The sequence below is a fragment of the Cyanistes caeruleus genome, chromosome 23, assembly GCF_971803275.1.
Source record: "Cyanistes caeruleus chromosome 23, bCyaCae1.hap1.1, whole genome shotgun sequence".
NCBI lineage: Eukaryota > Metazoa > Chordata > Aves > Passeriformes > Paridae > Cyanistes > Cyanistes caeruleus.
Window position 1 is genome coordinate 725,245 of NC_141723.1, and position 24,387 is coordinate 749,631.

The 24,387-nt window shown below is 47.7% G+C and overlaps 1 protein-coding gene and 1 long non-coding RNA gene across 8 annotated transcripts in view; one reads left to right on the plus strand and one right to left on the minus strand.

Moving 5' to 3' along the window:
- The window catches only part of ARHGAP32 (Rho GTPase activating protein 32), a 239,979-nt gene that overhangs the window by 206,710 nt on the left and 8,882 nt on the right, over positions 1–24,387 (plus strand). For all 7 annotated transcript variants that reach the window (XM_086861446.1, XM_086861448.1, XM_086861444.1 and 4 more), the window contains 9 exons: positions 11,372–11,474; positions 14,244–14,388; positions 15,015–15,097; positions 17,307–17,414; positions 18,671–18,816; positions 20,836–21,037; positions 21,735–21,880; positions 22,770–22,844; positions 23,418–24,269. In XM_086861446.1, the coding sequence (XP_086717572.1) occupies positions 11,372–11,474; positions 14,244–14,388; positions 15,015–15,097; positions 17,307–17,414; positions 18,671–18,816; positions 20,836–21,037; positions 21,735–21,880; positions 22,770–22,844; positions 23,418–24,269 (1,860 nt within the window). The remainder of the gene's footprint in view (positions 1–11,371; positions 11,475–14,243; positions 14,389–15,014; positions 15,098–17,306; positions 17,415–18,670; positions 18,817–20,835; positions 21,038–21,734; positions 21,881–22,769; positions 22,845–23,417; positions 24,270–24,387) is intronic.
- On the minus strand, positions 16,832–18,347 carry LOC147649453 (uncharacterized). Its single transcript, XR_015278918.1, has 2 exons — positions 18,004–18,347; positions 16,832–17,543 (listed from the first exon to the last, which is right to left on the minus strand). It is a non-coding gene; the product is annotated as an uncharacterized LOC147649453 (long non-coding RNA).

The window sequence follows — 24,387 nt, forward strand, 5'->3', positions numbered from 1 at the left end:
AGACCATGCTCAGCAGGGAGTTGCTGTTTCTCCATTGCCGTCAGAAATTCTCCCAGTTGGGTTGGTGCATTGCCACCTGCCTTGCTGGTTTGTTTTACAAATTCACAGAGTGTTCCAAATGGGATCATCTGGTCCAGCTCCTGGCTCTGCACAGACACACCCACAGTCCCACCCTGGGCATCCCTGGGAGCACTGCCCGGATACTTCTGGAGCTCTGGCAGCCTTGGGGCAGTGCCCATTCCCTGGGGAGCCTGAGCAGTGCCAGCACCCTCTTAAGGGGGTGATACTATTCCCAGTATCCAGCCTGAGCCTCCCCTGACACAGCTCCAGGCATTCCCTGTGTCCTGGTACAGTTTTATGGAGCTGTGAGATACAGCAAATCCACCCCAATCCCTGAACCTGAAGGGACCTTGTTCTTATTCTTCCTACCTTTGTAGGTAGTGATTCTTTTTTTTCCCCCAAGGTTTTCTCTCTTGAAGGAAATGAAATACAACTTAAATTTAGCCCAACACCAATTAGCAGGATTGTGCTGGCAGAACATGTTTGTGGAGTGTAGGAGCTGGTGGAGAGCTGCATTGCAGCAGCTGCACTGTGCCCTGGTTCCTGCCTTAGAATGTTTGGCCAGGGAGCTCCCCACAGCTCCTAGGGGTGTGACACGTGTGGGAGTGAGAGGGACCATGGTGCTGGGCTGCAGGAGAGGCAGGGCTCAGGGAGTTGGGCATGTTCTTGATGAGCTGTGGAGGGACAAGGGGTCACATGGAGCCACAATACCCACGGGGAGCCCAGCAGCTGGGGCTGCTCCATGGGGTGGGGTGGGTCAGCACAGGCCAGGGTGGGTCAGCACCCAGCAGGGAAAAGCCAATTTGCTGTTCTGCAAGTGAGGGACTCCTGAGCTGCAGCACTAAGGGTTACTTTACAATGTACTTTTTATTCAAGTACAGCATGCTGGGCATCATGTGCTGGGATTGCTTGGCCTGCTGAGCATGGGGACACCATTTGTTCTTCCAAGCCAGAAATGTTCCTGTTGCCTATCGCTTGTTGGGAATGACCCTTTCTCCCTTAGCTGGACTGAAGCACAGGCCAACCCTGGGGTCCCCAGTGAGGCCGTGTCACAGATTCACCTCCAGAGATAATCCATCATACAACCGGCTGTATCCACAGAGGATCTTGTAGGCTAAAGGCATATGACGTTTTTTGTATCTCATTATGCCTTTGTTGTGTTCATACATCATAGCTTCCATCACTGAAAAAGATATGTTCACAAACAGAATTTTTAATTGACACATTTCCTTTAGTGAAGGATCTATACATGATTTTAATTTTTATAAAAAAGAGGCATTGACTTCTGCTGAAGTTGTAAATGCCTACAAAAGACAGTTCACTAACTGACCTGATCTTGCTCTGTGCCCTTCCTGTTCTTCCAGTTCTCCACATTTATTCAGCATTAATTTGGACAGGTGGGTAGAATTAAATAAAAACAGAAGAGAATAGCAGAAAATAGCAGCTAGGGGATCTGTATCTCTTTATATACTGTGCAGGAGCAGCAGGGGTTTGCCAGGGATGGTTTTATTCTCCTGTGCTGCTTCTGATGCTCTTCAGAAAGGTTCATAGTAGCACCTTGGGGTTCTGGATGATGTCCTGGTGACATCATGGCTTGTTTGGGGTCCTCTGGAGTTACCCATCCCTTGGAGCCATCCCCTCCCTACAGCTGGGTGATGTATTTGCCCCTGATGGTATTTTATGGCAGAGTTGGATACAGAGGGAACTGTCACCAGAACAGAGAAACAAGGAATAAGATCTTGGCAGCCTCTTGGCTGGGATCTCTGAAAGCCTGGTTACCCTTAGCTCAAGCACAGGTTTGACAATCTGTGTCACCCCTTTGGCTCCTGGTGTTGATGAGAGGAGCCCCTTCTACCAGTTCAGAATTGTCATTATAATAAAAGGCTGCCTGGTTGGCTTGGAATCTTTGCCATCCTGAAGGAAGCCTTGATTGGGTATTCAGGACAGCTGAGTTTTAAGATTAAGTAATTTCAGTTTTTCTTGCCGTTTTAACTACGTGAGAGTGAATGTAACCAGTTCCCACTCCCTGTTAGAGCACTGTCCCTGTCCATGGCAGGGGTGGGACTTGGGGAGCTTTAAGGTCCTTTCCAACCCAAACCTGTCTGGGGTTCAGTGTTCTGATGACCCAGCTGAAATCCCTGCTCATGATGGGTTTGCTCCAAAATTTTCTCTTCAGAAAGACTTGGGAATATTGGCAGAGGTTTTGTGTGAAATGCACTCTCTGTTTTTACCTGCTGCTTCCACAGAGTTCTGTGGCAGCTCAGCAGCCTGGCCTGTGATTCCCAGGTATGTTTGGAATTGAATGCTGGCAGCCACATCAATGGGTTTGTTCAGGCAGTAACAACTTGTTCCTGTACAAAGGTTTATTGAAGTGTTGGCTGTGTGTGACATGCGTGTGACATTTCCCACAGAAGGGTGACGTGGGCTGCAGCCATTCCAGCAGGGGGAGGGCACCTTGGCTCTGGATGAGGCTGGGAGGTTGTGTTACATGTGCTCACTCTTGCAATGAACCCCTGGGGCATTTTTGTGCTTTCAGTAGGTATTTTCAGAGTATCCAAGCTGACAAGTTTGGATGTGAACTGAAAAGTTTCAAACCTCCAAGCAGGTTCAGCTCTGGCATCCTGCTATCCCAGTTTTCCTTCTGTCTCTATTTTTAAGCATTTATATGCCTGAAGCAGTTCACGATTAGGACACAAATCTGAGTTCTGAAGTTTTTGTTTTACAGTTCTCTTTTCTGCTGAGACATTTCTTGTGTGACTTTGGCAAGTCCCCTAAAGTCCGTGTTTCCCTTACACTTGTTATCCAAGCAGGTGGGGATATCTGGAGGTGATTCACCTTGTCTATCCTGTTCCAGGTGTTTTCCTAAAAAGGGGACCCTAACTTCTCCATTAGCTCAGTAGGAAAAACAATGCATCTTGCTCATCCTGTTATTTCTGTAATGCTCTCCTGGATATCTGGGCTTGGTTGCTTATATATATAGAGCTGCAGCTCACAAATCAGGGGTGGATCTTGTTGTTTCCTGACAAGGCCACCTAACTGGGGACACTGGAAATCCTCCTGCTCTGCCTCCCTCGGCAGTATTTGTGCATCTATAAACAGTTTTGTGTTATGCACTGAGGAAATGCTGGCCTGTCTCAGCATTTTCACTTGCACCTGAGTCCCTGCTGTGCACACACGGTGTGAATGAGGGGGAAAAGGTTTTAAAGTTATGTTCTGGGGCAGGAATTCTGTGGGACTGTTGTGGCTTGACAACCTCTGATTTCCCAGGTAATCTTAGCCATCCCCTTCTCCTCCATCCTGCTCTCCTGACTGACCCTTTTTTAATTGAATTGGCAGTATATTGAAACCAGGAAAACAGGTCAAAACCAGTTTCCTTTCAGTAGTTTCTGATTTATAGTAATTTTTAAATTAAAGATCAACCTCCAAAGGACTGGGACAGTCAGTGGTCACAGCTGCACTCAGAGTTCTGGCCCTGAGCTGGGAGCTCAAACCTGTCCCTGCCACAAATTTTTTGCCTTGGGGAACTCGTTTGTTATCTCCCATTCCATCTTTAGGTTTGTACAATCAAACTAATAACCTGTATCTGCCCCCAAGGTGTGCCACAAGGTAAATTCCCAGGGGTAAATTCCCTGGGTAAATACCCAGGAGGTACTTGGGGAGATTAGGAGTGGGATATAAATACCAAATAGTATTTATCCGAGTGCCAGCACAGATGACATCTGGTTACACTGGTGACATCCAGTTGTGAATGTCTGTAGGAATTAAGTGAATATACCTGTGTGTTCCCCCTGTCTTTACTGTGTTCCTTGGGTTGGGTTTGCATCCCAAATCCGAACATTTCTAGTGTTGAACTGTGGCAAGCCACAGAGTTTAGGGTGCCTAAAGTCCCCCTGGATGTGGTGATGAGTGTCTCTGCAACCAGCCTTGTGTGACATCAAAGGCACATCCAGCAGCCTGGAAAAAAAGGAACAGTTGACCCAAACTGATGATGAGTAGAGAACTCCCCTTGCTGCAGATGTGTTCTCTGCTGCACAAACTAACTGAACACAAGTTGATACTTTCAGATAATCTCCAAGTTTTGAGCTATTTTGGGCAAATTTCCAACCACAGCAAGCACTGTTATTGCTTCATTATCTGCCCTCTGAGTTGCTGGAACTTGAGATTATTGGGTTTGGGGTCAGCATTACAAAGGGGTACATGGGATCCCTGTGGAGAATCTCTTCTTTGGAGGGACATCCTTGGGGCTGCTGGGCAGGGAACAACTTTGCTGTTAAAAAAGACCCAGTTTGTCTCTCCCCTTCTCCCTTTCCCTGCCTGCAGTTGCGAGGAGAGGATTCTTTGTGCCTGAGTGACCCTGAGAACAGCTAGGAGTTGAAAATTAATTTGCATTTTGAAACACTACAGCTGTGGGGGAAACAAACATGAGGAAAAACATCGCAGATTGCTTGTGCTCTTACCCTGCTGCTCTTAGCACTGGGAGAACTTCCCCCCCCATTTCATTGGATGGAGTGTAATTGATGTAAACAAAAAAGCTCCAGCACACCGGCCAAATCTGAGTATTAGTAGCATCTTGTGGGATATTAGGAAAAGTTCCTTCAGTGAAGGAGTTGTCAAGCACTGGAACTGCTCAGGTTGCCCAGGCATGTAAAAGCTGTGGGGTTGTGGCACTTGGAGACATGGTTCAGCCATGGCAGTGATGGGAGAGCAGTTGGACTCAATCTTGGAGACTTTCCCAGCGTTAATGATTCTGTGATATTTTGTATTAAAAACAATTAAACCAGAGCCCTGGGAACTGGGTGGGTGCAGCTTGGGATAGGGATTGTCTGTACAACATCTCCAGCAAGGAGAGCGGGCAGTGAGGATCCCGTGCAGCCCTCAGATTCCAGGCTGTCCTGGCACAGCTAGAGGAATGTTACTGATCTCCCAGGATCTGACAGACGTGGCTATTGACCTGCCCTGCCTGATGCAGCCCAGGCGGATTTATGTTCCCCAGGCCTGAACTTTACACTTTGCTTTCCACAGTCCTGCTGAGCTGCCATAAAACACAATTCCAGGCCAAGGAAGCAGAGTCTGGTGCTGTGAGCCCTGTGTAGATCAGGGATCCAGCTCGTGGGCTATGGTCCACTCTGCTGTGGCTGCACTTCCCAAGTGCAAAAGTCACACTCCAGATAAGAACTGTGTGTGTGACCAGGAACTGGTGCAGCTTGGACTTCATACAGCTTATCACCAGTGTGGATAATGAAAATGAGGTTCACAGCTTGGAAGTTAGGGACAGGAAATTGAAGAATCCTGGAATCCCAGACTGGTTTGGGTTGGAAGGGACCTCAAATCCCACCCAGTCCCACATGCTGCCACAGGCAGGGACACCTTCCACTAGACCAGGCTGCTCCAAACCGCATCCAATGTGGCCTTGATCTTCCTTAGAAAGGAAGGAAAGTGTCTGGTTGGTTGGTGTAACATTTCTCTTGGTGGTTCAAACATGAGGACCGGGGATTTAAGAATGAGACAAAAATGAGACTAAAGTCCTGAGAAGAGAGTCTTTTAAAGTTTGATGTTTTTCTATATGTGCAGTGGCTGGTGGGGTTGGTGTGCCTGTGGAATGACACATGCAGGTACAATATTGTATGACAGGGAGCCGCTCATGCTCTCATTGTATGTTGTACAATAAAGAGAAAATCCTTCACTTCTCTCCTCTGCTACTTCACACCCTTGTGTAACTGAGGTGGAGGGAAGAGCTTCAGAAATGAGAAGTTTAAAAGTCACAGACTGAAATATTATAGGGTTTTTACTGTTTTGTTTTTTTTTAAGGAAATACTTGGCCAGTTTTTTGGAAAATGGCCTTGATGATCTTAGAGTCTTTTTAACCTTTAGCTGTTCTAAAATTGGGTTAAAATAGGAAATTACTGCAGTAAGAGCAACTGTATTTCTTCAAGAAATGTATTTCTTCCCTGTTTGGTTTTTACATAATCCCACATTAATGGCAAGAGAGTTGGGATTTATGTGGCTAATTCCAGATGTCTGGAAGTTGTCAGTCTTGGCCAGGCACAGAATTCCAAGAAAGGGGCTCATCCTGCTGCAGTGGCACCATTTGTGCTGTGCTGGGTGTGTGTCCTCTGCTGGTTTTTCCCCTGCCTTTCCTCCCCAGCAGGTTCCCAAAGGCAGCCTGGACAACCAGGGGTGAGTTTCTCCACCTGCATTTTATCTGATGGCAAATTGTTTCAGTTTCTATCCTGGTGGCTCAAAACAGCCTTTAACCTCCTGTTACTCAGGTCTGGATTTTCCTGCTGCATCCCAAATCTGCTGGCACTGGATGCTGGTTGTCACCTCTGCTGAGGTGGAGCTCAGGGCAGTTGGTTTTCCATGCTCCTGGAGGTTGAGCTCCCTTGTGGGTTTGTTACGTGTGGAATTCAGTGAGGAGCAGCATTTCGGGTGCTCTGGGCCATTGTGCAGCCCCAAGGCCTGGCCCGTGGGACCTGCACCCCACTGCTGTATTTTGGGAAAATGCCAGTGTCAGAGGGGGGCTTGGTGGGAGGCCTCATGCCCCGGGCTGAGCAAACACTTCTGGTTCCAGTAATGTGCTAAGAAAATAAAACAGAACACAAGCAAGTCTCCCAAAGCCCAGGGAGGGAACATTACAAAATATTTAAAAAAAAACCCCACCGAACAAGACGATAGGAAAGCAAATCTGCTTCATGTGAGGATGAATCAAAATGTTTTTCAGAATAAAAACCATAGAACTTCTGCTTCCTCATAATGGCAGAGAATTAAGCAGTTAATGAGCCCTCGGAGATGCAATAAACCTTTCAAACCAGCTAAGAGATGCTTTAGAAGTACTTGAATTAATTCCTTTGGCTGCCGTGATGATGAAATGTGGATGCCTTTGGGGAGGCATCCACATTTCCAGCCCTTTGCACTTTGTCTCCTGGAACCACCTGGTGTTGGAGATAGTGGAGGGAAGGAGGGAGGGGAGATTGTTATTGTGATTGTGTAGAACAGGAGGTGTGTGCAGTAGCCACTGTAGAAGTTGGGTGTTCCCAGGCAGCACCTGGCAGTGGATTATCACTTTGGCAGGGGAGGCAGTGATTGCACTGCAGGGAGTTTTTCTGGAGTCACTGGCTGAAGACCCCATGGCTCAATAGAGGACTAAAATCACACTGAGGATCAGTGATTTTTGTTTCTTGCCTGGGAATGCGGCTCTGGAAAGGGCTGTGTGCTTGGCTGGATAACCAGGCACCAGTTCTGGGCTCTGGGGACCCAGTTCCCTGGATTGGGCTGCAGGAATGCACTGTCACCCTCTGCTCCCTCCTCCTGCCTTCCCAAAGCTCCCGGGCATTGCCAGGAACCAGGTGCTGACCCAGGTGGGCCTTTATGGCTCTTAATGATAACCATCTGTGCCATCGAGTCTCATTGTTGTAATTGTAGGAAACCACAACAATTAACTGCCATTAGTAGAACTTTTTGGTGTTGTTGCTGTTGCATCTTGTGAGAGGAAATCTCCTTTGTTTCCCTGCTGGGATGAGGCTGAGGTACCTGTCTGGTTCAAATCTGGGTTGTGGTTTGGGATCTAGAAGACAAAATCAGTTCCTGAACTGAGAAATTCACCTGCCAGGAGAGGGATTTCTGCAGCAGATGGACAGAGCTACCTGAAAAAGTCACAGTGTGGCGTCAGAAGCTGTTGTAGGTGATGGTCTGGGCACAATTGACATTTGCAAAATTAAGTCTTGGCTTGTGCTGTCATCCTGCCTTTTCCTTCTGAGGGAACATTCACTGTTGCCTCCATGTGTGGATGTACATCTTTAAAATGAGTGTTAGAGGGCAGAGGGAGGTTAAGCATATACCCAGTGGCCAGGTGTCTTTGTTCAGAAATGTGAAAAATGAAGTCACCGTTCCAGCAAAGGCCCCTCCGGTACAATTTTAGCCCTATTTGAATTTCAGTCCTTTTTCCAACTGTGCAGAATTCCCCCAAAATATCAGTGGCGCTGGTATGGTATATTTATATTTAGCTTAAAGAACAGATCGTCCTGGTAACCAGATGAGGAAATGCTTGGAGCAAGCCTGCTGGGATCTTTTCAGGGTTTATTAATTACTCTCACTGTGCCCAGGCTCTTCATGACAAAAGAGAACTTGAGGCAGAGCACTGGTGCTGCAGTCCTCACCTTCCCTTTGGCTCCCCTGCCCTGCTCCACTGTCACCCCCAGCTTCCTGCTGGGAATGGGGCAGGCAGGCAGGGGGAGTGCTGTTTATTTATCTGCCTCTTGCTGTTGGAGTCTGGGATACAGAGTGTGTGCCCTTGTTTTTGATACTTAACTCTAAGATCCAGAAAAACACTAAATTTCATATATCATTAAATTCATGAGCATGTTTTCATGGTGATAGATGTGAACAAATGTTAAAGTTAGAAAAGCTAAAAGTGTGAGTGTGTAGATTAGAGACTTTTCTTAAGTCACTGGGTGAAAAAGTTAGTTTAGAGAACAGAAGACAAGATGGAGGATTTAGGGTGTTGTCTCTTGTCCTTCTTTCTTCTTCATGTTCCTCTCCTAGAGGTTTTTGGGTGGTAGTGAGTGATTGGTTAGAAAATGTTGCAGTGCAGCACACAGGTGTCGGGTCATTGGGTAGTTAAGAAAAATTATATACGTGTCTATTGTTAATTGGGTAAGAATAAGTATAAAGATAAAAGAACGATGTAGTTTGGGGCCATTTTGTGCTTTCAAACACAAAGTGAGCCACAAGGCCTTGTTGTACCATCAGAAAGAAATGTACCAGATTGCAGTGATTTAAACTTGTGCAGTCAGTCTGGAGAAACCTACCAAGTTTTGTGATGACCTTCTAATAAACACAAGAAACAAGATTCTAACGAGCTCGGGAGTTTTCATCAAACCTAAAGAACTGAGATAAGCAGGGCTCCCCATGAGGGAGGATCCCAAAAGAATTCAGCCCAAAGGAGACTGAGAAATCCAGGAAGAGAAAGAAAATTTCAGAAGTGCAGCAGAATCAGAGAAAGAGAAAAAGAATTTTTTAGAGACAAGTTACACTTGGTATGTTTGCTTCTTGATTTATTTACCTGTTTATTTATTTGCATCATGATTTACTAATTTCAGTGGGCTCTACTGATTCATGGGGATCCCTCCTGTGGTTGCAGTATGGATCATTAAGGTCTTTGAGATTTGCAGCTTCAGCAAATCTTGCCAAGGGAGTTCAAAGCTTGGGAAAACTCCTTTGCCTCATCCTTTGGGGCTCCTGCATGCAGGAAATGCTGCTGGTGGGGGCTCAGCCGTGTGCAGGTCACTGGTGAGATCTGTGACCTCTGGCCTGTTGTAAACGGGTAGTGATGGGTCAGACACACAGGGACATCCCATGGGGTCTTGGTTCAGCTGTGTCTGGCAGTCTGGGGTGCTCTTCTCCCACAGGGGACAAACACCACTGGCTGTGTCAGCACACAGAGCCTTGTCCTTTGCTACACGGGTTGGAGCTGTTCCATCTGTGCTGCCCTGCAGCAGACCTGGGCCCACTCACCTCCCAGTGCTGTAGTGCAGTACATTGCACACTTCAGGCCTTTCTGGCCACTGCTTGAGTAGGATAGAACTCCTTCCCTGTCAACTTCCAGCCTTAAAAGCTTTCTCCTTCAAGAGGTGTTGAGTCTTTTTGAGTAAAGGCCTAAGTGTTGTTCTCCACAAATGTTTTTGAGACACTGTGAGAATTCCAGGCCTCATGTTCCACCTGCTCTGCTGGGATCTGTCCTTGTGGGTGACTGATGGGCATGTCCCCAACGTTCTCTGGATGTATGTTTGGTGACAACCTGTTGCCTGTCCCAGCTCAGATGGTTCAGGGTGTGTCTGTTGGCTCCTGAAGCCATCAGTTGTGGTCCTCCTTGGAGCTCACTGATGCTGAGATAGCATGAGGCTTCACCTCCACTGGTTTTTGGTCCCCAAAAAAGGAGCACTTGGTTCCCAAGGCTCTTGGCTTAATGTTCAAGTGCTCTGCTCACTTCAAAGTCTGCCCTGACTGGAAAATGGTGAGAGCTGTTGTACATCCCTGGGAACGTAACACTGGAGCCTGGCTGGCTCGGTTCTGGCTGCCTCCTGGTGCCTTGGAGCCTCCCAGGTGCAGGGTCTAATCTGCTCCAGCTGAGCCTGTGACTGACGTGCTGTAGGACTTACAGCTTTCACCCCCTCCTGTGCTCCAGCATAGAGCAGACGTGCCTTTATTCTGGGATACACCTGCTGATTTCCACGGAACCATCTGAAACGAGCCTTTCCTCCAGCTATGAGGGTTTGCTGCAGGCTGGGAAAGCAGCCTTGTGGAGGCTGGGGGGAGCACAGAGCATCCAAGTGCAGCAGCACTCGGGAGCAGTGCCTGGCAGATGGCATTTGCTGCGTGGTGTAAGGGGATTTGCCACATGACCTGCTCGGAATCTGTGTCACGTGGCACATTGATCAGACCTGGCATCTAAAGAACAGACTGGGATCAGCAGAGGAGCTGCTGCAAAAAGGGTGTTTTTTAATGTGCCAAATGGATGTGGCTGGCAGAGGAGTCCACAGGAATCCTAGTTTTTTCCTTCAAGGCTTGCTGATGCTCACAGGAGCTCGATCCTGATTTTCTCTCTGTGTTCGGGGCAGTTTTACTGCCTTTTGTAAATCCAGTGGTTTGCTCCTCCTCAGGCTTACACGGATGGACACACGGCTCCAGCACTGGATGTGCGTGAGCCTGGGAAGCCAGCTGGAAGGAATGGGGTGGTGAAGCGGCTGCAATATTAACTTGACACCTAATTATATCCCCTGGGCTGATTTTTCCATTCTGTCATGCCCTGCTCTGTCTGCACTTTCTGTGGGTGTGGGATGCTGTAGAGCTCTCCATATCCAGCCATGCTCCAGCAGACATTTGGGATGAAATTACTAGTTGTAAAAGCTCTGCTGTCTGTGCCGCCAAAAGTAGTATCTCCCTGATGTTTATATTTCCTTAAACCAAGCAGGATAAGTTATTCCTTTATAAATTTGAAAGATAGTATTTATTCCATTTTACAGCTCTTCTGGAATGGGATTTCACACCACAGTTCCCATGGGATTTGTCATAGGACCTGCACTGTCTCTGACCAGAACTGGCTTTTTTTGACCTGATTCATATCCTGGCATTCCCTTGTTAAAGCAGGAACACCTCTGACCAGTTTCCACATCAACTCCTGAAGTTAAATTTCCTCCAGGCTTTCTCCCCTGAGGAGGAACTGAAGCCATGGCCCAGGTGGGAGTAGTTTATGACACCTGCCAAGAGCACAGCCTGAGCGAGGGCTTTACTAACCCCAGCTGTTGTTGTTCAGTGCCCCAGGTCCTCAAGAGCTGCACTGAGTTCATCGAGAAGCACGGCATTGTGGATGGGATATACCGGCTTTCTGGGATCGCCTCCAACATCCAGAAACTCCGGTAAGGGCCTGCCTTGGAGCCCCTGGCACAGGCAGGGGCACAGCCTGGGCTTCTCGGGCGGATTCATCCTGCAGGAAGCTTTCCTTCAGGATAAAATACCAGGATCCTGGTGTCACTGTGCTGTCATGTTTCATTTCTTCTTTTCCTTCTCGCTCTGTGAGCCTTTTGGAGCAGCTGACGTTTCTCCCTGCTGCCTTGGGCTCCTGGCTTATCAGTGGTTAACTTGGAATGTGCAAAGGATGTATGCCTGAATCTGATGGGTGGCATTGCTGTGCTGCACAGGGAAGGACCAGGAGTATGTTCTGGTTAGATTGCTGTTCCCACCACAGCAAACTCCCTTTATTCTTTCATGAGGCTGTTTTCCTCCTGTTGTTGTGTGTGGAATGTTCTGTTCTGGAGCACTGATGTGCCAAATGGATGTAACTCATTCCAGGACTGCTCCTGGGCCCACAGCCTGACAGAGGCAGCACAGGACTATTTGCCATGAGCAGAATATCTTTTCTGTACCAGCTGTCCCCCTGTTCAGTGGGCAGGCTTGAGCTGGTACAGTGACTGTTGAAACCCTTGGATTGGACGGGTTTGTTCTGGTTCAGATTAATCCTGTTTCTTACCCCAGCAAGTCCCATTTTAAAAATCTAGTCACAAGGTTTTGATATACAGGATTCAAAGGCTCTGACTGGAGCTGTGACTGATAAAAACATTTGCCATTACTTCAGTAATATCCCTTTATTCCCCATTTTGACTTGTGCTGGGCCATCCTTCTAATCTCTGCCCTAGTCCATTTTTCCCCTTTTGTGTTGCCAAGACCATTTTCTTCTTCATTGTGTATCAAAGGTGCTTTAAAGATGGTTTTCTGAAATTGTAATGGCGTCATTCCCTGTTCTGTGCAGAGAATGAAGTGACAGCCTGTTTTCCAGGTTTCTGAGATGTTCCAAAGACAAAAGGGAGTACATGGCATAACTTACTGACACTGTCCTGTTTGTGTAAATCACTACAGATTTTGAGTGTTTGATGAATGTAGGATGCATCTTGCTGCAGTTCCCAGCTGTATCAACAGGGCGTTATGCTCATTCCAAAGCTGAGGCTGCAGTATCATTATAAATGAATCACTGTGCTTAGGTTTCCCATAGAAAAACTGGATCTCCTGGATTTAAAGGTCTTTTTTGGTTGGAGAGACGGTTAAAGAATTTATTCCACATGGGAGATTTCCACAGGACAGAGGTTGGCTCTTCAGTATGGCAGTAGCTGCCTTTATTTTTTGGCAGGTGGGCAAACAGCCACTGTTGATTTGGGGTGTGGGTCCCTGTATCCTGGTGTCCTGGATCTTTTTGAGGGGTGTGGAGTTAATAACATGTATCTCTGGAAACAGCCAGTGCAGAGAGAAGGAGGGTTGAATGTAGTGGGGCATCCCTCTCTTCCCTCCATACTTAGTTCTTCAGGGGAATATCTGACACAGTGTGAGCTTTATTCCTAGGAAAAACTGCTGGAGTAGGGCAAGATATGGGCAGGGAGTTTGAGCCAGGCTGAGTGAATCTGTGTGGAGTGTGCTGGTGCCTTCCTGAGCTTTTCTGTAGAGCCAAGTCCAGGACCTGAGTTGCTGTCCCAAACGTGAGCAAGGGGTGAGTCAGAAGGTGCCTGTGGAAGTGGTGTGTGCTGAGCACTGGGGCTGTGGAAAATTGAATCCTTCCTTTCCTCCTCTGCTGTCTTCAGAGTGAGGAAGAGATGGGCTGTTCACCCTGGGAAGGTGGGGATCTCTCCTGCCCCTTGTCTGGGGGGACTGAAAGGCTTCCTGCAAGCAGTGTCCATGTCCAGGATGGAAGGAGCTCATCCTGATCCCAGGAGGGCTCAGTTTAAAACACACCTGGTGCCCTGGGCACATTCTGCTCCTCAGGCAGGGTGAGCTCAGGGGTGGTGTGACCCTCTGGGCATAACCTGCCAGCTTTGGGTGGGGGACAGGCCAGGGATGGGGATGGGCCAGCACAGCCAGCCCCAGCTGTGGTTGCAGTGCTGACAGAATATGAGTCCCCATGGCTGTGAGCAGCCTAAAGACTACGGGAGGGACCCCGAAGTTCTCCACTCCCAGGGCCTGGCTTACCACTCTAATCCCCCTAGAGTATCCTGCTGATTGGAAACAGCACTTCCCAGCACATATTCCAGCAGCAAGCCAGCCCTCGGCCTTCTGAGCTCGGCTTTTATTTCATAAAGATTGTTGACTGGAGGTTTTTCTCTCGCTGAAAACCAAGGGGAGTACTATGGGGTTTTCTTCATGTGGTTCCTGGCTGTCTTCGCCCTGTAGCAGAGGCAGGCTCAGCTCACCAGCTTATCCACCAGGAATTCCTGCACTCACTGGTTTCCATGTGCTGCTGGCAAGGCTTTACCATTGCCATTTCCAGGCATTTGAAATGCAGAGGGACAGCAACTTTCATCATTCCTATGGGCAATCCCAGTCACAGCCCTTGGGAGTTAAACTAGTTCTTGTGGTCTTGGAAGATGTTCTCTGGAGACTTTGTGAAAAGCCCTTGTGCAGCAAAAGAGATTGCAGCCAGTTGGTTGTAAAACTAACTGAAAATGCTTTATTAGGAAAAAAAAAAGTTTCTTTTTTGGAAAATAACCCCACTGGCTGCCCCACAACGGTGGGTCATGTGGCTTTGGTGACTAAGTGTTTATTTTTTCCTGTCTGTCAGGAAAGCCTTGCTGTAATTTGTGCTGGGTTTGATTTCATTCCTCCTCCTCAAACCCCTTTACCCATTTCTCTGTTCTCATTGCCAGCCACGAGTTTGACTCGGAGCAGATTCCTGACCTGACCAAGGACATTTACATCCAGGACATCCACTGTGTGGGCTCCCTGTGCAAGCTGTACTTCCGTGAGCTCCCCAACCCCCTGCTCACCTACCAGCTCTACGAGAAGTTCTCAGTAAGTGTGAGGCAATGTGGGGCACCTCCCCCTTCAGTGGGGCTTCAGCTGAGATAGCAGAGAAGTCCTGGAGGCTGGACCTGCCTTCCACACACTTCCCTCTCTATCTGCTCTGCCTCAGTTGGGGTTTTTAGAGCCATCAGAAGGGTGTGTCAACAAAATTCCCAGCCTGACACTGTGCTGCTCCATACTCATGATTCCACCCTGCCATTCCAGAGGGGCTGGCAGTGCCCCAGGGTCTGAGGGGCCTTTTCTGTGCCCCTTTTAGGCTACTCACAGGTGCCTCTGTCCCCTGTGCCACCCTGTATTGGTTCCACTCATGGGGTCCCAGCAGAAGGTCCCCAGCACACTTCCCATGCTTTGCAGGAATTCCCCTCTCATTTGCCATTTCCCATGAATGGGATTGGAAGCAAACGCTGCTCTGAGTCTTCTGTAGGAATTCTCCGTGCCATTAATATGCCCCAGGTCATGACTTACTTGACCTTCCTTACATGATCCATATGCTGCTCTGTCCCCAGGACAGACCTCTCACCCAGGGGGAAGAAGAGCAACAAAACCCACCTCACTGCTAAGACTGGCACATTGGGGGTTTATTTGCAGCTAAGTCCTTTCCTGCCTCATTCCAGGATGCTGTTTCTGCTGCTACAGATGAGGAGAGGCTGGTTAAGATCCACGATGTGATCCAGCAGCTGCCCCCTCCCCACTACAGGTGAGTGGAGCCTTTGGGGTCTTGTGGGCATTTTGTGCAAGAGGAATTCTGTAATTCCCATTTCCTTCTCTAGACAGCCGCACTCTGCCCCTGAACACTGAAATGGTTATGGCTGTAGAAAGTTGATTTATATTTTAATTAGCTCCTTACTTACACTGTACACTAAACGTGGTCTTACTTCACATGCTTGGAAATGCCATCTAGGAGGGAAATAGGAGCTTGTTATATCAGAGTAAGGAAACAGTTTTATTGTGTCGGGGGCACAATACCAGTGTGAAGACTACTTTGAAGAAAAGTGAAATATAGCCAAAAAATTGCTCAGGCCTTCAGTCAAATTAGGTCAACTGTACTTTGTCTCCAGTTTGTTCCTCTCTGTAATAATAGTAACTAGCAAATAACAGCAGTGCTCTGAGAATAACTGATTTAATTAATTATATTAGTGTTATATATTAGGGTAGCATAATACTGTGTTTAAAAATCACCAGTGAAATACTGTATTTAAGTTAATCAGTAGTAAGAATTCATGCTGTATGGTAATGAGTCTTGACTAAGAACAACATTTTAATGGTCTTTAGCATTAAAAACTATGGCAGGGTATGGTGAAAAGGCATCAGACAAATTGGTATTGGGGATTTGCTTTAATAACTATAGAGAATTCTGTACGTTAATGATCCTTTAATATTAATAACTAGTGATGCATGGTAAGTAGCATTCACTAATTGTGAATTGTAATTGGTAGAAAGAGTTAACGACAACATATGGTGGAAGTTACTTACAGATGGGTAACTATTTTAATTGGCTGGGACAGCTCCCCTGATGTGTCCCAGTGGTTTAGGTGACAATTTGGGGTGAATGCCGGCGGTATTTGGCTATTGATACCTAATTAGAATAGTTCATTACAATCATCAATTGATTTTCATAATGTATGTTAATCTGCAGGTGAAGTTAGAATTCTGGTCTAAGGGGTCAGGTGTAACACATGAGGACAGCTATTGATAACTATTTATAGACATTTCTGCCAATAAATGTTTAAATTTCAATTACTGTCATATGTGGTGATTAGCTGTACGATTGCAATGAGTGGTATAAATAGCTAATTATAGAAATTAACTGTGATTTAACTGATGTGTTACAAACTACAGCTGTGTTACTTGCTCTTTAAATAAGGGTAGTTGGTGCAACAGCTGCATATGTTGTAGTAACTAATTGCAATATTGATGTTAATTGAGGGGGTATGGCCCTTTAAAAAATAAACTGATCTCCTTCTTTTCCATTCACCTTTTCCCTGAAATGATTTTTACTTGATGGGGCTGGTTAAACTGGGTGCTGGTACCAGCAGCACATCGATCTTAGAGAGGGGGCACAGCCAGCAGCTGGATGTAGAATGCTGTAGGTCACAGGGTGCTGCTCTTATTTCCTTGGGTTTGCTTGGAAAAAGGAAAAAAACCACCTAATTTTTCTGCTATTCAGTGATAGCACATAGTTGCAGCAGGAGGTGTCTGTTTGGTTTCCAGCCAGAGCCATTTTCTTCACTTCCAGTCTTGTCTGTTCGTGGCATTTTGAGCCCCAAAACACCCTCTGTGCTCCAACTCACTTCCCCCCACAAAACAAGGATAGGCTGTGAGACAAACACAAGCCAGGGGCACCAGGAGGGTACCAGCAGCATTTTCACTGCCACCTGCTGCTCCCTCCTCCCCAACATGTATTAAACACAACAGTGTTTATATACAAATATACAAAACCCACCATTTTTTAATGTGAACAGAAGCCTCTGAAGTTTAACCTTCTGTCTACCTTAGGCACCTCTAAGAAACCTGCAGCCAGGAATTTCCCAAGTAGAACTCAGGTACAGTTGGCTGGTTTTCAGTATCCTGGGGTGTCTAAATCAATACTTCCCCCGTGCCAGGATTAGCATTCCACATCCTTCCCCACACATTTCTGAGCAGCCCCTCATGATTGTCACACACCTGCAAAGGGTTTTTTGCTGTAACTGTCCTTTCCTTGAGCCTGGACAAGTCAGGAGAGATTCACCCCAGCCTGTGTCAGCATTGCCAAAGGCAGGTCCACCATGGGGCTGAGGGGAAGGAGTTCAGCCTTCCTTTCTGAGAGCTGTCAAACCAAAAGGAAATAATGAGCTGGGTTTGTTCTGTGGATCACAGCCTGGCTTTGCTCAGTGGTGCTGAACATTTGCCTCTCTTCTGTTTTCCAGGACACTGGAGTTCCTAATGAGACACTTGGCTCGTCTGGCTGATTATTGCTCCATCACAAATATGCACACCAAGAACTTGGCCATTGTTTGGGCTCCAAACCTCCTCAGGTATTCTGGGATTTTCCCATTTCAATACAAGATAAATGTTTGCATTCATAAAAAACAGATACTCCAGAAGATCCCAGCTTTCAGCAGCTGGAAAGAGCTCTTCCTTTCTTCACCCAGTGCACTCTTCTCCTGTAAAATATGGGAAATTATTCGAAGCAGGATTTAAGATCAGCTAGCAAGTTCCTGACCTAGTGATGTAAAACAGGCCCTGTATTATCCTGTCTCACACAACACAGTTCCACTGGCTGCAGTTCTGTCAGTAGTGACAAGGAAGAATTCCCTCAACCTTCTTTTAGAGGATAATTTTCCTGTCCTGGTTAGATGAGACTGATGTGTCCTTGATCATCCAGGAAAATTTCTACAGTGGCATCACTGATTTCCCACTGCATAAATCCCTAGATTCTAATTTGACAGCTTTTGACTGCAAGAATTCAAACTTACAGAAATTATCTTGGATAAATCTGTTTTGAATCTGCATGTTAGGGCATTTAAAATTAATGGTGTAACTTAAAAATTTTGCTTTAAAAGAAAAAAAGAATACCACCCGACCCTTTATTGTACTGATTTCTGAACTGCTGTTGTTACCAACCTGAGAAATCTGAGTGTGCAGTTCATCATGGAATCCCAGAAGTGTTTGGGTTGGGAGGAATATGAAAACTCATCCAGTGCCACCCTCTGCTGTGGGCAGGGACACCTTCTGCTTTCCCCGGTTGCTCCAAGCGCTGTCCAACCTGGCGTTGGACACTCCCAGTCCATGCAGATGGGCCCTTCTTTCTGGCAGTTCTCCCACAAGCAGTGGAGTGACCTCGTGTTTGAGTTTGCTTTGGTGAGTCCTGGGGCATTCACTCAGCAGGATCAGTTGGAGACATTCCCTGCTCGAGGGAAAATCCTCTTAGAGGCCACAGCAGGTTTGTACAACAGCACTGCCTTAAACTGTGCCAGACATAGAAATGAATTAACAAACAGCTCTTCATTTTGGGTGTTCAGTGTATTAACCTCAATTCTGACCTGTTTCACACTCCCTTTTCCTCCCAGCCCAGTGTTCCTCTTGCCCTATCAGTAAGATAGTAAGATAGGGCCCAGATCTGAAGTTTGGCCATAAATCCCCAGTCAGTGGTCATTTGTGAGCATTCCTGAGATTTAACCCCAGAACTGCCCTGAAGCCTTTTCTGCCCGAGCCCCAGGCCCGGTGGCCCCGCAGGTGTCCAGGCCTCCCCCAGCAGGAGCCTCTTCCCTCACCAGGTGTCCCTTTGCAGGTCCAAGCAGATCGAGTCTGCGTGCTTCAGCGGCACCGCCGCCTTCATGGAGGTGCGGATCCAGTCGGTGGTGGTGGAGTTCATCCTGAACCACGTGGATGTGCTCTTCAGCTCCAAGCTCAGCTCCGTCATCCGCGACGGGGCAGGTGTGTGTTCTGTGCTCGCTTCACTTGGGTAGGAACAGCAGCTCTTGATGGCTGCCTGAGCCTCCTCTGGGACATGGAAATGTTTATATTTTAACCTAGAGGACACATTTCTGGATTGAGATGTCAGAATCCAGACAGAAATTGCCTGGTTTTAGAAATTGCTGTCAGTACCTTTCTTAGAAGCCAAGGATGCCCCACAGGAATGCAGAGATGAATATTTGACTTCTACTTTTATGTCCTACCACTGAGAAGTTGCAAGGAATCACTTAAATCTTTGTCTCCCCTGCTCCCTCTCATTTTTAAAGCCATCTTTACTGATGCTCCTGCATACTTAACCATTGGAACTGTGTCTGTCTGCCCTCGGCCATACCTTAGAACACAATAGGAACAAACTGGTGTAAAGCAATCTCTCCACATTCAGTAATGTTGAGGCTAAGAAACTTAAATCTTGCTCTTAAAGGGATGTTTTGACATCTCCTGTGCTGGTTATTCCTTCTGCACAGCCCGTGTGGGCTCCTGAGCAGGCCTGAGCAGCCACACAGCTCAGGCTGGTGTTGCTTTAGAATGAGGAATGAACCTGGAGCACCTGGAACATCATCCAGCCTTGGAGCCTACAAATTGCTGTGAATAACTGAGACCATATATCTGTTCCATCAAGAAGGAGCAGAGTTGCACCAGGAGGAAAGTTTGTTCTCTGTGTTAGTGTTGCTGCTGTTGAACAAGCAGTTCCTGCTCCTAAGCAGCATTAAGGCTGCACCATCTGCCTTTGTAACCTGCCCTTGCCTGCAATGTGCACAGCCACTGCATTTACCACCACCTGGGGACTGCAGAGAGCTGATTTTCTGCTGTATTTGCTGCTCCCTTCTTTTAAACAAACCCCACCTCTGCTCAGGCTGGCAGAGTTGATCCAAGTCCAGTTTTTTCTCCTGCTGCAGGACAATTCTAAGTCCATGGAAGCCAGAGGTTAGCTTGGCTGAGCAGTGCCAGCCCCAGCAGGCTGACTCTGCCAGGGGAAGGAGGATAAGCATGCTCAGAATCCCAGCCAGATGATTATCCAGGCTTAGAATGGCCCATGTAAATTCAGCTAATTGTTTAATGACTTGATCATTTGCATGCAGTGGCTTTGACACAGACCTGGCAGGGTGGAGGGTCAGGCTGCTGGGTTGGCTAAGTGCAGGAATTCTGCATTCCATAATGGCTTTCTGGGAGCCTCTGGGGGTGAGCACAGCTCCCCCCAGCCTGTGAGAGGGGCAAGTGGTGCTACTAAACCTGTTTTAACCCAAACTTAACCCAGGACAGCATTTACAGTTCCCACACCCCCCCAGACTATGCATCCTTCACACAAGAGCTGTGCTCCTCCAGGGACAGCCGTAGAACTGGACCAAGCAGGATGTTCTCCCCAACAGCCCTGAACTCACCTGGGAATAGCCCTAGAAACACCTGTACAAGAGGCAAAGCAGACACAGGAGAGCTGCTCCTACAACAGGCTCCCTGTGATCTCTTCACTGAAGCTGTCAGTAGCAGGGGTCAGAAACAGCTACTTCCAGATTTTACAGATTCATCTCCAAAAGCAGGCACAAGCTGTAAAGGCCATGGGCAGGACACGTAGCAGATTCTGTTTGCTGTGTCCAGGTGCACTTTGGCTTGTAGCAGCTTCACTCACATATGGCTTTAGGGGAAAAAAAAAAAACCAGCTGCACCGAGAGGTGAAATCAATAAGGCTTTATAGAAAGGAAAAACATTTTCTTTACAGGCTGTTGCATACAGATGAAGGAAAGTAAAGGTTCCCATCCTACCTGCTTCCCTCTGCTTTTTTTTTTAATAGAGTAAGCCATTATTCTTTTAGTCATCAATGTATCTGCATGTGACATTGTGACCACATTTTGTCCACATCTTTCAATGGCTGGAATAAGAAAGGTTCAGAAGAACACAGCACCTCCCTAGACATGCAGAGCTGAGCTTTGATCTCTGCACTGCCGTTTGCTGACTCTCTGTGTTGACTGTGGTTTTCCCTTGCAGGGCACAGCTCTTTATCCCGGCCCAAGTCTCTGCTGGTGTCCTCCCCCTCCACAAAGCTGCTCACACTGGAGGAGGCTCAGGCACGGACACAGGCCCAGATCAACTCTCCCATTGTGGCAGACAGCAAGTACATCGAAGTGGGAGAAGGCCCAGCAGCTTTGCAGGGGAAATTCCACACAGTCATTGACTTCCCTTCTGAAAGGTAGGGACAAGTTTCCTTTCCAGCATGTGTCATAACTGTTGTTTTAAATATAGCAAGAATTTGCTTATATTGACCTGAGACTTGTTCTATATGTAAAGTATTGTAGCCAGTTTTCCACCTGCCTTGGACTCTGGGAGGATTTGGCTCACATCAGTGGTCTAAGTTTAGCCAAATAATTTGTGCTTCACTCCCTCTTGTTTTCAGCAGGGATATCATTTAATGTATAAATCCATGTTGTCTGTGTTGGGGTTTTCCAGGACTACGTGCCTGTCACAAATCGAGGTTCCCTTGAAGTGGAGCAGTTGGACAGGCTTGAGGACACCAGAAATTAAATATGGCAGTGGAGGAGCCTAAGGTGGTTTTATAGCAGGAGTGAGAGATGCTTCTGAATATCTTTATGGCTGCTGAGCTTACCAGAGAGCTGGGGCTTCTTGCATGAAATCCATCCCCTTGGCTGCTGGACCGGGCTAGGAAGAGCCTTTCCTCAGCTGCACTGCAGCTGCTTTGCAGAGGTTGGGGGAATCTACACAGAAACACTTTAGGGTTGAGCTGGAAGAATGAAAAAATCCTCAGCTGTGGAAAAGAGGGAGTTTCCACGCAGAAACCAGGAGTTTCTGAACAGAAAGCAGGGAGTGCTGATAACAAGCAGCCAGGATTGAGCTGCAGCCCCACCTCTATCCATGTGTTCTCTCCCCAGGAAAAGGCCTCCAAGCAAGATGAAGAAGTCTCCAGTGGGGAGCTGGCGTTCCTTCTTCAACCTGGGAAAATCCTCCTCTGTGTCCAAGCGCAAACTGCAGCGCAACCCCAGCGAGCCCTCGGAAATGAAAGCCATAGCCCTGGCAGGTGAGGGCCCCTTCCAAAACCTGGGGTTTTCAGCATTGCAGAGTGATGTTTCCAGTGGGCTTTTATCTCCTTCTAGCGTTCAAGCCATGCATGACACCTCCAGTAGCTGTTCTTTCCCAGTGGATCTCGGACAGCTCTGGAGCCTGCAGGGGTTCACATCTCTGTGCTTTGCTTGGAACAGCTTTGGAAAGACAAGATGTGGCTGTTGCAATAATGAGTCACAGGATAATTCCTTCTGACACTCTCATTATGAAATGAGACTAGTTCTGGTTCCCCTTGCTGCTCTCAGAAGATGAAATGAGGGAAAGGCACCTTCACATTCCAAAAGCTCTACCAGAGTAGGCAGCCAACCCTTTGTAGCCACAGCCAGGATATGTAGGTGGGATTCTCAGCCTTTATAAAATTTTCTGTCTCTTTCCAAACTTAAAAATAGCAACAGTGTGTTTTTGCAGTAAAACACACCACAGATCCCAAAACGGGCCCAGGAGAACTTTTATCCCCTCATCTCCCAGGTCAATCTTTAAATTCTTACCCTCACAGTCCTCACACTCTCTATGGTGCCCTTCAGGACTGTCTCCTCAGAAACAGAAATTATACTTGTTCAGTGCCCATAAAACAGGGTGTCTAAATGTTCCTTCTTTCCCCATTTTTGAGATGTTTTGCCTGTGGGGAGTTGCTTCCCAGCCTGTCACCTGCAGCAGTGACCACTTGGGTCGGTCACCATTTCCGGGTAAAATGAGAATCAGAAACCCACCTTCAAAACAAAATTACTCTCAGAACAGTGATGTTGGTACTAGAAATGCATTTGTGTTTTTCCTGCCACAATAATGCAGCTAAATGTAAACCCTTTTCCTAACTGATCCTTTCCCTTTGTGGTTCCTTCCCTCAGGAGGACGAGGAGACAGCGGGACACTCCGCTCGGCCAAGAGTGAAGAGTCCCTCACCTCCCTGCATGCTGTGGATGGTAAGGCAAAATCCTGCCTGCACTTGCAAGGAATGGGCATTAAGGGAGGCATTTTGACATCTCTGGCTCTAGATATTCAATAGGGCAGATTTTCCATCCCTCCAGGGAAAGCTGAACTTGCTAAATGATGAAGCAGCTTTCTGTTCCCAGCACAGATGGGTCTCACAGAAATGCTTTTCATGGCTTTTCCTGCTTTTAAGGTTGAAAAAAAGCAAATGTCTTGCTCTGGTGTAGCTGGTGCTACATGTTTGTTCCTTGGCTCCTCCCCTTGCTATTTTGAGGTTGACGGGACAGCATTGTGAAGGAAAGTGCTTGCTGAGAATGGCCTTCAGCACGTTTAAAGCTTCTCTGCTTGTGCACACAGCTTAGTTTCAGACTAAATCGTGCCTGGCAAGTGGTGTAAAAGAGTTTAAGCAAATGGAATGAGCAGTCACTGCCAACCATGTTACTTTGTGTGCAGAGATCACCAGGAGAGTCTCTGACTGCTTTAGGACTGCTCTGACTGCCCCCACTGGGACTGGAGTCCTGGACAGGAGGTTTTGTCACTAACCCACAGTGTCTCCTTGCTTCCAGGTGAATCCAAACTGTTCCGGCCCAGAAGGCCCAGGTCCAGCAGCGATGCCCTGTCTGCCTCCTTCAATGGGGATCTCCTGGGGAACATGAACCGCTGCAACTCCTATGACAACCTCCCCCATGATGACAGTGACGGGGACGAGGGGCTCATCCACGTCCCTGCTCTCATCTCTCCCCGCTCCTCGGAGGATGTGGACCTCAGCCCGCCGGACATCGGTGTCGCCAGCCTGGACTTCGACCCCATGTCCTTCCAGTGCAGCCCCCCCCAGGCAGAGTCTGAGTGCCTGGACAGCAGCACCTCCCTGATGGAGTCCATCGATACTAATAAGGAGAAGCCGAGCCTGCTCAAGAAGGATTTAGAATCAGGCAGCCAGTCCCAGACCCCAGGCAGTGCCACGAGCTCTGAGCCAGTGTCCCCTTTCCAGGAGAAGATAAGTCCCTTCTTTACACTGGACCTGAGCCCCACAGAAGAGCAGCCCTGCAAACCCCCCAGCTTCTCGCCCAAGACAACCCGAAAACCCATCAAATCTCCACCACTGAGCACAGAACCCACCTCCTTTGTGCTGCCCAGCCGTGTGCCAGAGGCCATGGGAGGAGTGCCCACCATATCCAGGAACTCCTCTGCTTCCAGCTGGAGCAAAGAGATTGGCATCACTGAGATCACAAACAGGTCCCCAACTCAGATGTCCTTGCCCCTGAAAAACAGTGAAACAGGAACAGGGGAAGGAGCCCACCAAGAGCTGCAGCATCCCCAGCTAGTGGCTGCTTGCAAAGCAGAGTTTCCAGAAGAAGGGGAGAGAGCCATGCCAAGCAGTCAGACTAAGACTGTACCCAGTGGACACACCCAGCCAGGTACAGTGCATTTTCCTCCATTCTTTCTTTAAGTTCCAAAGGGGAGCTGCTCTCAGAACTGTCCTCCTCTGCGTGCCTTTAGGAGAGGGGATTGCCCATCAGTTCTGGTCACGAGTGT